General features: G+C 39.0%; 1 protein-coding gene across 1 annotated transcript; it reads right to left on the minus strand.

Annotated features, from left to right (window-relative positions):
• Positions 1 to 5324: 5324 nt before the first annotated feature.
• DLX2 (distal-less homeobox 2) lies at positions 5325 to 8938 on the minus strand. The gene is made up of 3 exons (XM_069985146.1): positions 8419 to 8938; positions 7992 to 8176; positions 5325 to 6573 (listed from the first exon to the last, which is right to left on the minus strand). The coding sequence occupies exons 1-3, from the start codon at positions 8747 to 8749 to the stop codon at positions 6226 to 6228; spliced, it is 864 nt and encodes a 287-aa protein (XP_069841247.1). The 5' UTR covers positions 8750 to 8938; the 3' UTR covers positions 5325 to 6225.
• Between the last annotated feature and the right edge of the window lie 7655 nt (positions 8939 to 16593).

Consider the following 16593-nt stretch of genomic DNA (forward strand, 5'->3'; position numbering starts at 1 on the left):
GGTCCGCAAAATTGCGAACATGCGAATGCAGCCTTAGTATCTATTCAGTCTCCTTCCTCTAGTTCTGAGCTGCTGCTTTCTGCTGAAAATACAAAAATCTGTGTATGAGTCTTTCTGTGTCCCCCTCCCCTTCTGAAACAGATGATGTAAACAAGTCCCTGGCAGGCATTATCTGCATCATTGTAGATTCCTTTTAATGCTGGGAGGTTTAATCATGGTAAGACTAACAATTCATTCCATTCTTGTTATTATCTATTTAGTCTCCTTCCCCCAGTTCTGATCTGCTGCTTTCTGCTGAAGACACAAAAATCTGTGTGTGAGCTTTTCTCTCCTCCTCCCCCCTCCCTTCTCAGACAGATGATGTAAGCAAATCCCTCACTGGCTTTATCTGCAACATTGTAGCCTTTTTTTGTAATGCTAAAAGGGGTTAATCATAGTGAGTTCATTAGCAACTTGACCTCAGAGTGACCCTCCCAGCATTACAAAAAAAAGCTACAATGTTGCAGATAAAGCCAGACTTCTTTACCCTGTTCCTAACCACGCATGTAACTGTATGTCCCTTTTTGTGGTGCATTTGTGCTCAGGGATGTACAGTCATGTCCTGGGATGAAACAGGCACAGGAGCTGTGTCTGTGGCATGCGCGACAGGTCCTGGCTGTCAGTGATAGCCGGGCACCCGCCTCATGTGCCGAGTCTTGGGCCAAGCCCAGCGTGTGGTGGTAAACCCTTTAGTTGCTGCGATCAGTTTAATTGCAGCATCTATAGGGTAGAATAGAGGGAGGATTATCCCTCTGTTCACATCGGGGCTGTTCTAAGCGATCACACAGGCCCGATGGTTGCTATGACAGCAGTAGGCTTCCCTGAGGCCTCCTGTGTCATAGCTACAGAAGCTGATCAGGCTTTGCCTATGATAGGCAAATTACAATGCACTATGATTTACCTGTCATCAGGCAATCAGATATTGAAGTCCCCATGGTGGGACAGTAAAAAAGTAAAAAACAAAACAAAAAACAACACACACAAATAGAAATATAAGTAAATATACTGTAATAAACATATAATCCCAAAGCCCTCCATGCTAATAATAAATGTAGAGAGAAAAAAAATAAATTAAGTATCGGCGTGTGCGTAATGGCGCTGGCAATAAAATTATCATATGATTAAACCTGCACGGTGACTTCAGAAATTTTTAAGTGACAAAAATGCTAATTTTCGCCCTTTTGTAAGGATATCTGACAAAATTTACTACTAACCTAAAGTACAAGATGTCACAAGAAAACAGTCTCAGAATCACATAGATACATTATAGCATTACTGAACTATAACCACATAAAGTGAGACAGGTCAGGTTTAAAAAAAAAATGGTCTCTGGTCCTTAAAGGGGTACTCCAGCGAAAATCTTTTTTATTTCAACTCAACTGCTTTTGTATGCCCTGCAGGAAGTGGTGTATTCTTTCCAATCTGACACAGTGCTCTCTGCTGCCACCTCTGTCTGAGACAGGAACTGGCCAGAGCAGGAGAGGTTTTCTATGATTATTTGCTCCTGCTCTGGACAGTTCCTGACATGGACAGAGGTGGCAGCAGAGAGCACTGTGTCAGACTGAAAAAAACACACCCTTTCCTTTAGGGTATACAACAGCTGATAGGAATATTTATTTCTAGCAGGTAACAATTTAATTCTACAGTAAGGCCGGTGTCACACGTAGTGTTCTTGGGGCATGTTTACCTGCTTTTTTAGTAGAAGTTTTATAAAAGTCAATAAAGTAATGCACTATAATGCAATATAACATATTTGTGCCCCCCCCCCCTCATACTTTCTTTACAGTTTCTATGTCAGTGACCTTTCTTTCCAAGTGCAGCGTTGTGTAGGTGTAGTGTTTTTATTTCAAGCAGTCTGTGATGGTTTTCTTTAATTGTTTCATCCAAAAGAGAGAATATTCTGTAAGCCTAAAATATTGATTTTTTTGTTGCATTTCCAGTTTTTTTTCCTCCTCACAAAATGCTGCCGCCAAATATTAGTTTCCTTCTGGTGGGTATTTCGGGTCCTTGCTTTGAGTAATGCGTTGTTCTTCGCTCATAGGTTTCTTTAAAGTTCTCTAAAGAACATGTTAAAAATATAATGATAGAAAAATGCTACGATAAAAAATAAATAAAATAAAAAAATAAACATATTTTAAAATAAAGATTTTTAAAATAAAGGTATTTTTGCAAACAATTGGTTAAAGAAAGCCTAAAAGGCGATTGTCTCCTACTGCATTTAAGTTGATTTTATTATTCCTAATGGGTTAATCTAAGGCAGCTGTAAAACGTACAGTGTGTAGTACAAACGAGAGCCGTATCCTAACCCATAATGTACTTGCTCGTAGAGTAATTCCGCAGAACCAATGCAGTAGATATCTAATGATTCTTCTGTGTACAGCATGGCATTCCCTATAGTTTACTATCAATCAAAAAAACTAAACTACTGAAAGAGTAGTAGATGCTTGGAACCAACTTCCAGCAGATGTGGTAGGTAAATCTACAGTAACTGAATGTAAACCTGCCTGGAATAAACCTATATCTATCCTAAGATAATAAGAAAGGTAGTAACATAAGGACAGACTAGATGGACCAATCGTTATGCTTCTATGTTTCTGCTTTTATCATTCTACGGCTAGGTTCAGACTATGTAAAAATTACGGCCTTCTTTCATAATAGCATCCGATAGTTTTGAAATAACGGCCGTTATTTGAGTAGTGACAGCTGTTATTATGTTACTTTTACATAGCCTATAAATAAAATTATATATATATATATATATATATATATATATATATATATATATATATATATATATTAGGCTAGCTGTAACTCAATGACAGCTAGGGGGAAAAAATATTTTCAGTTTCATGCACACATCAACAATAATACCATGTGCTCGGATGTCTGCGGTGAAACAATGTGCACCGTATCTGTCCGTAAGTACAATGTTTCTAGGAGAGAATACCACTGTAATATGGCAATATCATGCAGAATATTATATATATATATATATATATATATATATATATATATATTGACAATTATTGGCTGGCGTAAATATGTTCAGCGATCGCAGCGATCACAGTCCCACTGCTCGCCAGTCATTCATTGAATTTTTTTTTTTGTTGGACTAAAGACGATCATTTGTCAACATGATATCCCCTTGTGTATACAGGCATCTACTGATCATTACCAGCAGACCAGACAGAAGGAAAGACAGGCCATCTTAAAAATCTATCGTAAATACGAGAAAAACCTCCGATTATTGCTACTGCTTGTCTGTCGGACGCTAATGACCTGCTATATTGTTTTCACCAATTCATCTTCTCATGTAAATTCTAATTCTAAGACCATAAAAAATTCCTTTAAGTCTCTTTGTAAAATTAGGATTGTAAGTTTGTATATGTTTGGGATCCACGTGGGTCCCAATGACGACTGTGTGTATGAAGACTTACATATATTTTGAAACAATGGCGAATCCATACAGCATTACTCCCTATGATTGAATATTTGCATTGCTCCACATAAGGAATTATTGGTCAGCGAGTGAAACAAGTCATTCTGCCGCATCCCTTATTGCGTTTCCAGCAGCCGTCTACAATTGCATCAAAGAGATAATTTTTTGTGCGTTTATCATTATCATAGGCACAAAGAAGCTTATTGGGGCAGACCTGAAAAAATACTGAACCGGTGTATATTCAATTATAAAGTATATAGTCATAGTAGATTGTAAGCTCTTGGGAGCCGGGCCCTCATTCCTCTTATTACTGTGTAATTCTTTGTACATGTACCCTCAGTGCTGCGGAATATGTTGGCACTATATAAAGAAATATTAATATTATCCTTCCATCTTATTACGTAAAGTTTTATCTTTCCAGCTGCTTTAGTGCCAGTTCACATTATCAGGTTTTTAACTATTAAATACAAGGCCAGGAATGGATCATAAATGGAGGACAGGTAAACAAGAAAAGACTGAAACTTCTCTTAAAAAATAAATAAATAAAAATCAATTCAAATCTTTATATTTAATAGTTGCATCTCTGTAATGAGAATTATTATTATTGTTACTACTACTATTCTTTTTATTACTAATACTATTATTATCATTATGATTACTACTACTATTATTATTATTAATAATAATAATTGCATTTAAAAACGTAAACTTCATTAGGTTTTGTTCACACATTACTGAGTGTCATAATCATAATCATGGCAATAACTGCAACGTGTGAACGCAGCCTTGGGGAACTGCATTAGAATTAGAAGTATCAAAAATAACTATAATATAAAATAGTATATATCTAAAATATATATATATATATATATATATATATATATATTTATTTATTTATAATTCATACACTACCAATACAAAGCTACAGTGAATTTCAATAACTCATGGTGCCATGTACTGTAATATATATATATATATATATATATATATATATATATATATATATATATATATATATATATATATATATACTCTATATAACATGTTGGTAAACATGTATCTTCCACTATTTAATAATATATTTGTATTACTGTTCATGTTATACTATAGAATTGCTACATATGTTGTCTATAAGAAAGCAAACCTTTTTGCTTTGATATTCTAGTTGCCTGACAAGTATACAAAGTGCATGTCACTCTTACAGAAGTGCATTAGTCATAAATGTCGCAGACGTTTGGTCAGTGAGGATTAGGGAGGGTTTAGCCCAGAGAATCCCGAGTAGATAGAATTCAGACAAGATAGAAATCATAAACAACCTGGGAGAGCTGCTCAGCAAGATGAACTGGCTCCTGTGTGCCAGGCCCCCTGCCCTGGGTGGGTGTGAGTGGGTGTGCCAGTGACGACACCAGCAGACTGCACAGGCCCTGGCGCCAGCTCCTTGGGATGGGAGTGACTCCGTCTGCAAACCTCAGGCTTCCTAGGATTGATTCACGACCAGAACCCTCCCACTTCCTAAGCCACAATTTATGATCAGTGCACAGATCAATCACAAAGCTCATAAAACTCCTCCATACTGCTGCAGCCTCCTGTGCTTCTTTTCCTTTTCACCCAAGAGTCACATCATCATCATCATCATCATCATCATAGTAAAAAAACAAAACAAAAAACACAATAATAGTAAAAATAATAAATAAATAATAGTAAAAAATAATAAAAAATTCTATAAAAGAATAATAAAAAAAAAATCTCAGCTCATCGTTTCATGAAAACAATATTTTATTTTAAATATTTTTTTTTTTTCATAAAAGAAAAAATAATAATAACAACATGGATAAATTGTATCCAAAATAAATAAAACCTTTTTCTGTCCGTGAAATCAAATCAGTAGTAGCCTGGTAGGAAAAGAGGACGGGATAAAAGTTTGTTGTTGTTGTTGTTGTTTTAGTTGTTGTTGTTGTTGTTGTTGTACTGGACATTGGGAATGTTTGATGATAAAGATTACTAAAAAAAAAGTCAATTTCTGCGGATAATACAAAGAAAAGGAAACTGTACAGAGACGATGCAGCAATTTACAAGGGTTCAATGCAGATTTCATAAAAAAGATAATTTAAACACGTTTTTTTTTTTTTTAAATCTACATATAAAAATCATCTTTTATCCGTTTAAAAATGAGGTTATCCAAAAAGGCACCTAATCCTGTATATAAAAAAACAAAGAAACTGCACTGGTGATCCACACACTAGAGGGGGGCGCTGTGGAGTTCTGACTTTGTTACATTGTAACAAATCAACACAAATAAGGAGAACGATTATTTGGCAAAACACAAATAATAATAATAGTAATGAGGGCTGATTGTCTCTGCCATTCATTTGTGGAAACAGTAGTGGCATAACAGAGGTAGGGAGGCTAGCTAGTGCCAGGGCATGCTGAAACTTGTAGTTCCACAAATGATACCAATCTAAAGCTAATTCAGATTAAAGTTGAGATTTAAAGTGATAAATTGATCAAAATCCAATTTAGCCCTAATTGCTGAAATGAGTTATATTCATATTCCACAATTCAGGTGTACTGGAATGGCAGACCACCTTCTCTCCAGTCATCAGTGAGTCCAGGGTTTGATCGATCAGATCACCAGTCTATGAACCTGAGGCCACCTGTGATCAGTGACACAGAAAGGAGACCTCTCCCAGTCTTTGTGTCCACATAGTGTTCATCAACACACCCTTTCCCCAGTATTTGGGGGTCTCTTAGAAGATAGTCCCTGCAGTGACAGCTGCAGTGCTGTGATGGTGGAGGTGCTGCTGCTGCAGTAATGGACTGGACTGGAGGTGGGGGGCTGCATTGGAGGTTTGGTACCAGGAGGAGTAGCTGCCCAGGAAGGCACTGGGGCTGGAGCCAGAGTTGGGGGGCTGGATGCTGGGGGGTGGGTTAGGCCCCTGCAACCTCTGATGTGACCCAAAGTCCCAGGTGACTGCAGCAGGGGGGGAGTGGCAGGTGGGGGAGTCATTGCCTGTGGGGTGCTGGTCAGAGGGCAACTCGCCACTTTTCCACATCTTCTTAAACTTTGATCTCCGGTTCTGAAACCAGATCTTTACCTGATGATGAAGGAGACGGATACAGTCAGATAAATCGGGGTATAAGCCTTATAAATAGGGGTATAAGCCTTATAAATAGGGGTATAAGTCCCCCATCTAGCCTCCTATATACACACTCCTATATACTGCCTAGGTGTATGATCGCGCTGCCATCTGCTATATCCTATATTATCATATCAACGAGAAGAAAATACAGGGGCTGCCATGCTTCATAAATAAGGGGGCACTTTATATGACAAAATATTCAGATTTCTATAGTTACAATATACATAATAAATAGAAGTATGATAATAGTAATAATTAGTCTAGCAGAAATTATTTTCTTATGGGCTAGTTCTATTATGTATCTACAATATCTATATATTATGTATATACATCTGTCTATCTATCTATCTATCTATCCATCCATCCATCTATCTATCTATCTATCTATCTATCTATCTATCTATCTATCTATCTATCTATCCATCTCCTATCTATCTATCTATCTATCTATCTATCTATCTATCTATTATCTCTCATTAATATATTCTATCTATCTAACATGTATTTATACATCTAGTAGTGTACAATGTCTCTCCACTTTCCGAAGTGTGTTTGGGTTCCTTTCCGAAATATCCAAAAACCGCAGAGAAAATCTGATACATACAGAGTGATACATAGTAATAGCATAATAATGATCATAGAAATATCTATCTATCTATCTATCTATCTATCTATCTATCTATCTATCTATCTATCCATCCATCCATCCATCCATCCATCCATCCATCCATCTATCTATCTCCTATCTATCTATCATCTATCTCCTATCTATCTATCTATCTATCTATCTATCTATCTATCTATCTATCTATCTATCTATCTATCTATCTATCTATCTATCTATCTATCTATCTATCTATCTATCAGTAGTAACGGTTAATGAATATGAATACATATGGCTATATGTGCACCGCACCGTGGAGACCGGCAGTCAAAGACTGAATGCTCCGAAGAAGAATATATATATGTATATATATATATATATAATTTTTTTTTTTCATAATCTTAGCATATATAGTATATGCACGAAAACTACCTTTTATATTATCACTACTGTTCTGTTATTGGTTATCACTCAAATATATGGTGGGGATATGAACATAAGAAACACATACACCACACACAAATATTATATATATATATTACACACACACACACACGACATATAAGTATTTCTGCAAATCAGAATAATATAATTATCTCTGCTGCCAATAAAACATTGTTTAAAAAAACATTATTATTATTATTATTATTATTATCAGAATGAATATTATGGATGATCCAAGACTCTCTTGTCCAGTATATATATGCTATACTGGACTATGCTATGTATACCTGCAGTATATATGTATGTGTGGCATGAGGGCACTGACCTGTGTCTGGGTTAGGCCCAGCGATGCTGCCAGCTCAGCTCTCTCGGGCAGTGCCAGGTACTGCGTCTTCTGGAACCTCCTCTGCAGGGCAGCTAGCTGGAAGCTGGAGTAGATGGTCCTGGGTTTGCGAACTTTTTTGGGCTTCCCATTCACTATCCTGACCTCAGGCTCACACTCCTCTTTTTCTGTGGAATATAAGGATGGGGTTAGTGATGACATAGGCAGAGAGCAGTGCACACCATGCGTTATTAGGTATCCCTGATCTGCCAGGTCTTATTTTTTTGCAGCATCAACACATTATGCAAACACATCTGAAACCACACAACATGCATAGGAAAGAAGAGTGTGCAACAAGTCAGGCATAGTGACTGGCATAGTGACTGGCATAGTGACTGGCATAGTGACTGGCACAGTGTTTGTCCCATACCTTGGTCGTTGTGTGTAGGGGAAGGGCTGCTTCCATAGGGTCCATAGGAGCTGTAAGAGCCATTGTAGGATGTCAGATCATAGGACTTGGCAGGGTAGGAGATACCATTGATGCCAGTGCTGTGAAACTGGTAGGATCCCATCTGTCCATAGGGAGACCCCCCTGCACAGTGCTGCTGCTGTTGCTGCTGGTTAGTGTAGTAGCTGCTGTCAGTGGCTGTGGACACAGGCAGGGTGGGGGACTCCTGGGACTTGTGCAGGCTGTGATAATTATTTGAGGTCATTTGGTTAGAATGCATATCTGACACTAAGCTGTCAAACACTCCAGTCATTGTGGATCACAAGCTGCAAAGAGGAGGAGGAGGATGGAGCAAAAAAAAAAAAGAGTGCAGCCAAAGTAACTCAAAGTTCAGAGATGCAAACTGCTGAGGATCAGGATGCTGAAGTCATGATGATGATCCACCACCCAGGAGGAGAGCTGACTGAGCAGCACAGGGGAGAGCTGGAAGCTGCTGCTGATGATCACTAGAGACTGTCTGCTGCTCACTGCTTCAGCGCCAGGCATTTAACTCCAGTCATGTGACTGTCAGCCACGTCACCTAGCAACAGCCAATCCCAGCGGCCGCTGCTGCCTGTGAGTTCTCAGGGTTCTGCCCCAGGACAGGAGTTTCTCCCTCCCTTCTCCTGTGTGTGAGCTGCACTGACTCCTACACAGCAGGGAAGGAGGGAAGCTGGGGGTGGGGAGGGGGGCTCACTCCAGGTCCCAGAAGGAGAAGGGAGCTAGTAGCTGCAAGCCTGCTTCTATTATGTCACTGGGAGAACAAGAAGTTACATGGGGAAATCCATTGCCAGCAGAAGAAATAGGAGCAGCAGGCTGCAGCTCTTTATAGTGCATTGATTCCCAACCTGTGGCCTGCAAAACTACAACTCCCAGCATGCCCTGACAGCTAAAGGCTGTCATCAGGCTGCAGCTCTTTATAGTGAATTGATTCCCAACCTATGGCCTGCAAAACTACAACTCCCAGCATGCCCTGACAGCTAAAGGCTGTCATCAGGCTGCAGCTCTTTATAGTGCATTGATTCCCAACCTATGGCCTGCAAAACTACAACTCCCAGCATGCCCTGACAGCTAAAGGCTGTCATCAGGCTGCAGCTCTTTATAGTGAATTGATTCCCAACCTATGGCCTGCAAAACTACAACTCCCAGCATGCCCTGACAGCTAAAGGCTAACATCAGGCTGCAGTTCTTAAATGCATTGGCCCTCGACCTGTGGCCTGCAAAACTACAACTCCCAGCATGCCCCCTGACAGCTAAAGACTGTCATCAGGTGTCAGTTTCTTGGTGCATTGATCCTCAACCTGTGGCCCGCAAAACTACAAATACCAGTATGCCTGACAGCTAAAGGGTGTCATCAGGTTTCAGTTCTTTGGTGCATTGATTCACAACCCGTGGCCCACAAAACTACAACTCCCAGCATGCCCCTGACAGCTAAAGGGTGTCATCAGGTTGCAGTTCTTTAGTGCATTGATTACCAACCGGTGGCCTGCAAAACTACAAATACCAGCATGCCCAACAGCAACAGGTAAAATAGGTAATCCCAGAATTTCCTAATATATATATATATATATATATATATATATATATATATATATATATAATTTTTGTCCATAATCAGGAGCCTTCTGCAATCCAGTGAAATATTGAACAATCTCTAACATAACATTTGCCAAACCAGAATCAATGGAATCAGCTGTTGATACATTATTATTCCACTTTCCAAGTGTTCCTTCCCCCTTCTTCCCAGTCTTCCCAGACTTCTCCAGACAATAAGAACCTTTGGAAAGCTGAACAACTTTTACAAGTCTAAATAAACCAATGGTCAATCTATTAGATCTGAAGTGGCCATGGATGGATGTAAAGATTTTCTCACCATTGGGGGGTAGAGACAAATTGTTATTTTTCATAGAAAACCATTGGTATGGCGCCTTTGCATTGGCCCACATGGACTAAACTCGTTACAATGTTTTTATTGGAATTTTTAAAGAAAGTTTTATACATAACAAAAACATATAATACTGCAAATAAAACAATCTCCAAATATTCTGGAAACAACAAAATTTGGACTAAACTCAGGTGATAGTAAAGTCAATGCTAATTTATAGGAGTTCAACAAATATGATGGAGGGAAAAGTTGAAACTGATTGTATTACGTACCATACACAAATATTTACCATTAATTATTCTGTATTATTTGTAAAAGATCAATGTAGAGAGAGCTTTCATCCAAAGCATAAGTATTAACCTGACATTCAGACTTCAAACTATATCAAACATGGTGTAAAGTGAAACTGGCTCAGTTGCCCCAGCAACCAATCAGATTCCACCTTTCATTTTCTAAAGAGTCTGCGAGGAATGAAAGGTAGAATCTGATTGGTTGCTGGGGGCAACTGAACCAGTTTCACTTTACACCATGTTTGATATACCCCCCGATAGTGTATGACCAAGAGCATAACAAGCACGACCTGTATCTACAGTGGTTTCCTTGTGGGTCCTATCCCCCGGGCATGATGGCAATTGTAGTTTTGCAACAGCTGGAGGGCCGAAGATTCCCCATCCCTGACATAAAGCAATGGCTGAATACAGAGCAGTAAGGTCAAGAGACCGAAACGCGACCGAAACGCCTCAGCTTCTGTCGCTTTGTTATTTTGCATGTAAAGATTGTAAAAAAGACCAATTTTTGGACGTATCCCAGGATTGCCGGCTTTTATCCTAATGGCTGTTATTTGACTCGGCCGTGTCAAACAATGGCCGTTGTCTTACATGTGTTACCCAGCCAATACCGCCGTATCGTCTGGATGAACATCACTTTATTTTGATTGGAATGGCTTCAATTTGCCATAGCCAACAATATAAAGTACAGCTGTGAGCACAGGCTATCTTGTACGGCCGCTATTCACTGAATAGTTAATGTCATTAAACAACGGCCATTAAACAATATATTTCTTAATAAAAGAACAGCCGTTGCTTTCAATCGAAACAACGGACGTTCTTTTCATATTGAAATGTGTTGCATTGAAATCAACGCAAACAACGGCTGTTGTTCACACAATGTATTGAACAACGGCGGTGGAAATAATTGACATGTCAATTATTTCCAGCCGTTGCCCATTGAAATTAATGCTATAATCCACATGGCAAATTCTGGGCGGATTTTGTGGCAGGATTTTTGGCTTTTTTTTTTTTTTACACTTATTCCAGTGTAAAATAGCTTTTTGGGTGTCTATACCCATCAATGGCGTCTCGCTCTGGTGGACTCTTGGTACAGTTATGGTTGGCTTTGTATTATGCACCTGTTCCCCTGGTGATAATAGCCGAACATAATGCATCACCATGGGACCCATCTCGTAGGAAGGGGTTGTCAGAAAGGGGTTGTCAGAAAGGCGAAACTCAGTCACTAATAATTCTTTCTATGGGACCAAACCAGACTTGCCATGCTCATCAGTAATCTATGACGCGATTAGGAAAGTTTATTGGACAAGTCTACCTAATATGATGAATTGTTCGTTCTAATCTGGGAATCACATGATGTGTATTTAGCAATCTGACAAGTCATAAGTAATAAATCTCCGAGAGGCGGCTTACCACATCGGCCATGGATTCTCATAGAATAATCAAATCTTTGGCATCATTACAATTAATCACTTTTATTCTGGCAATAAAATCTTTTAAGAAAGCTATAATGAACAGTTCAACATCTGAAGATTAGGCCGTCTTTATCCGCAGCCGTGTCTTTATATCATTAGCGCATTTATATCTTTCATCACCTGTAGATCATTAAAAGGGTTAAATGAGATTATTACCATTATTTATAGCGCCATTATCATAACGTTAAGAAAAGCCATAGGAGCCATGCCCATACCAGTTTACATTCTATAGGGGGCTACTTTCTTGCAGAAACAGGACCACTGAGTGTGATATTGCAATTCTGCCCCATTGACTTAATTGGAGCCGCAATGCCAGATATGGCCCAAAGATTAAGAGTGGCGCTATTCCTATGTGAAAGCAGCCATTTTGTCCCCCCAATCTGACACCACCTCTTTCTTTTGACATCTTGATATAGTTGAATTGGCTACAGAGTAAAGAAAGTTAAGTAGTTGTACAGTGTCGTCATTGAGCCCCCTTACTGCTCTATGGATCTCCTTTAAGCACCTATCCTGCTACATCCCTTCCACCACACAAGATTGCATAGGTAGAGATGAGTCAGAAGAAAATAGATGATCACTGGAGCCCCCTACTGGCAGAAACCAAGCATATGACTCTATACATGCGTAAACAATGTATAGTTGATGTTTATTAGTACATACCTTTTATTAGACATGATTCTCTAATATCACAGGATTCTCCAAACCGACCAAAAACTATAGGATGTATAGGCCATAGCCAGTGCCAGTATTATGATGATAAACAGAAAAGAAATCTCATGCTTTACATGCAAACCCATGCTGACATCTAACATGAGTATTGTAGACCCAAAATTGTGGAAAGGATCATATGCCTGGACCTGCAGCTGCTATATCACATGTACTTCTCCCTGTCTAGCATATTGGTAACCTCTATGGATCTTGTAGGCCCTATGTATGTACAATGTACAATGTAGGGGGATGGGAAAAGTTTACATTTTCAGTCTATTATTTGGATACAGGTTAGATATTCACCAATATTCTTTATAATGATCTGTGTCAGTTCTGACAGTGTCCTCCAATCACATAGCTTATGTTTATCCATCTATAAACCTCATATATACATTGAATACACAGTGTGGCTCCTGTATGAGGACTGGGGTAAGTGATACATTAAGAGTCATAGTGTGTTCTCTGGATTCCCCAGCACAGTGCATGGCAGCAGGGAACACAAGTCATTGCAGTAATACATCACCTCTATGGACTTAAAGGGTATATGGAAGAAGTTACTATTTTTTATTTCCGTCTTGATATTAACAACAAAAATGTGAATGGTTGGTTTATGAATGGCGTATTGTTCTGTAGCCCCATCTCATGGAGGGATCTCCTATAGGAAGCATTACTTCATCTGTTTGCCTTTTTTTTTTCTTTCTTACCAATATGTATGCACATTTGTGTCAGACAGGAAATGCAGCTCAGTAGGTCTGGATCCACAAACATACTGATTGAGTTTGTATAGTTACTTTTACATGGTCACTGAAGTGGCTTGTGGAGTACATCACATTTTGTCCACATGGATAGGAGACTATACAGACCTCTGGGTCAATGGATCTAAATATGTAAGCAGGAAGCAATGGTCACATATTTCTTACAGGATGTTACTGCTCTTTTTGCCTTTTAAACCATATTTATACAATACCATGGAATCATTTAATACAGCATACACAGGGTTAATGTGAAATACTGGACATCTGTTTTGGAAACTGGCAAAGTTAGAGAATATATTTCTATACTATCTATCTATCTATCTATCTATCTATCTATCTATCTATCTATCTATCTCCTATCTATCTATCTATCTATCTATCTATATCTCAATATATTCCACGGCACTCCGGATATTCGTTGAACTAGTGAAAAAGGTTTATTCCATCAAAATGAAGATAAACAAGTGCAGCACAGCAAACAGTATTCGTGCGATGTTTCAACGGTCTCAACACCGTCCTTATCAAGCATGTGCTTGATAAGGACGGTGTTGAGACCGTCGAAACGTTCCACGAATTCTGTTTGCTGTGCTGCACTTGTTTATCTTCATTTTGATGGAATAAACCTTTTTCACTAGTTCAACGAATATCCGGAGTGCCGTGGAATATATTGAGATATAGCTAATTGAGTCCGTGGTCAAGACGCATCCAGAGGCACCTATCTATCTCCTATCTATCTATCTATCTATCTATCTATCTCCTATCTATCTATTATCTATCTATCTATCTATCTATCTATCTATCTATCTATCTATCTATCTATCTATCTCCTATCTATCTATCTCCTATCTATCTATCTATCTATCTATCTATCTATCTATCTATCTATCTCCTATCTATCTATTATCTATCTATCTATCTATCTATCTATCTATCTCCTATCTATCTCCTATCTATCTATTATCTATCTATCTATCTATCTATCTATCTATCTATCTATCTATCTATCTATCTCCTATCTATCTATCTATCTATCTATCTATCTATCTATCTATCTATCTCTTTATCCGAAATCACAGTTTCTCCCTTGAAATTACAAGGATGAACTCAAAAGCAAAAAAAACAAAAAAAAAAACAACAGCAAACAAAAAAACCCTCCAAAACTTATAACATAAATATTTACTTCCCTGCCTGTTGTGCCAGTATTGTACATCAGGGAGGCTACTGCTATGACTGCCCACCAGCACCACCTTGTGTCAAACCGCAATATAATCCTCCATGGATGAAGACACATTTGTAATCTGGCTGAGGCGCCAGTCTCCTCATACTACCGGCTCTCCAAAATAATAATTAAAAGCCACAGAAGTGTTTTCCTGCTTACTGTCTGATAGGATTCATATGAACCTTACTTGCTGGTACAGGATTGTTATGGGAAAAGTAGCTGATGGTGTCAAAACAGGGGCCCTGGCTCCAAGAATATCAGTGCACAGGATATATACTAGGAACAGCTATGGCAGCAGACAACTAATACTTCCCTATGTGCATAAGCGACTGTCTCTTACGCACACAGGAGCACGTCTACCTGTCCCATAATTACTGCACTTTAGTATTATCAGCTGCCTGGTATGAAGCCTCTAAGAGACAGCGCATCTCCAGCTGCTTACAGGAGGATTAGGAACCTGTTGGTCAGCTTCACTGAGGAAACATGGAAGTCATCTGTGGGATAAAAGGTGTCGGCATGTCTAGTGGTTTATAGTTACAGGTTTGTCACATAAAACTAAGCTTTGACTCCCGGATGGAAGAGTCATGTCAGAGAAAGCAAAAGTTTTTCATAGACTAGGTTCACACAACATTTTTTTATTTTTTTAGTAAAGAACGGACGCTGATTGCAATGGCCTCAGCGTCCGTTGTTTACTGCAGGGGCGGCATTGCATTGAAGTCAATGCAATGCCGTCCGCTGTGTTCATACATCGTTATTCTAACGCCTGTTCTTTAGAATAATGTGCCTGTCAATTATTTCCGGAGGCTGTTCACTAAACAGAAACATCAGCTATTCACACAACACAATGTGCAGCGGCGGCCGTACATTGCGTTGAGGTGAATGGCTAATTGATTTGAGGGCACACCCGACGGTGCCCGCAAATCAACTGTGAAAAAGGAACGTTCCTGCAGCCGATACAGAGGAAAAAAAAATTCTTTAAAATCAACTGGTGCCAGAAAGTGCCTGAGATGTGTAATTTATTTCTATTAAAAAATCTCAAGTCTTCCAATACCTATCAGCTGCTATATGTCCTGCAGTTAGTGGTGTATTCTTTCCGGTCTGGAGAGCAGGAGAGGTTTTCTATGGGGATTTGCTACTGGTCTGGGCAGTTCCTGATGTGTCAGATTGGAAAGAATACAGTACTTTCTGCAGGACATACAGCAGCTCATAAGTACTGGAAGATTTGAGATTTTTTAATAGAAGTAAATTACAAATCTCTGGCACTTGCTGGGACCAGTTCATTTGAAATAAATTTCATTTTTGGCCATGTTTTTGTAGCGCTGGATAACCCCTTTAAGGGTACAAACACACACACCGTATCGCATTGTATTTTCTGCTGCGATACGTAGCAGAAACGCAGCAGATTAGATCTAAATAACTGAACACAGCATCAAATCTGCTGCGCATCTGCTGTGTATCTGCTGCGCATCTGCTGTGTATCTGCTGCGTATCTGCTGTGTGTGTTTGCACCCTAAGGGTATGTTTACAAAGACAAATTTATCTGACAATATATGACAGTTTATGGAAGCCAAAGGCAGGAACAGACTACATACAGAGAACAGGTCATAAAGGAAAGATTGAGATTTCTCCTCTTTTCAAATCCATTCCTGGCTTTGGCTTCAATAATCTGTCAGCTAAATCTGTGTTTGTAGACACACCAAAAGTGTGTTCTTTCCCAGTGGTGTGTCTATTGACCGCAACACAAAGAGCAGAGAGAAGCCATTAACAATGTGCTTCCCTCTCCACTCAT

Source organism: Dendropsophus ebraccatus, chromosome 9 (assembly GCF_027789765.1).
Source record: "Dendropsophus ebraccatus isolate aDenEbr1 chromosome 9, aDenEbr1.pat, whole genome shotgun sequence".
Classification (NCBI taxonomy): Eukaryota; Metazoa; Chordata; class Amphibia; order Anura; family Hylidae; genus Dendropsophus; species Dendropsophus ebraccatus.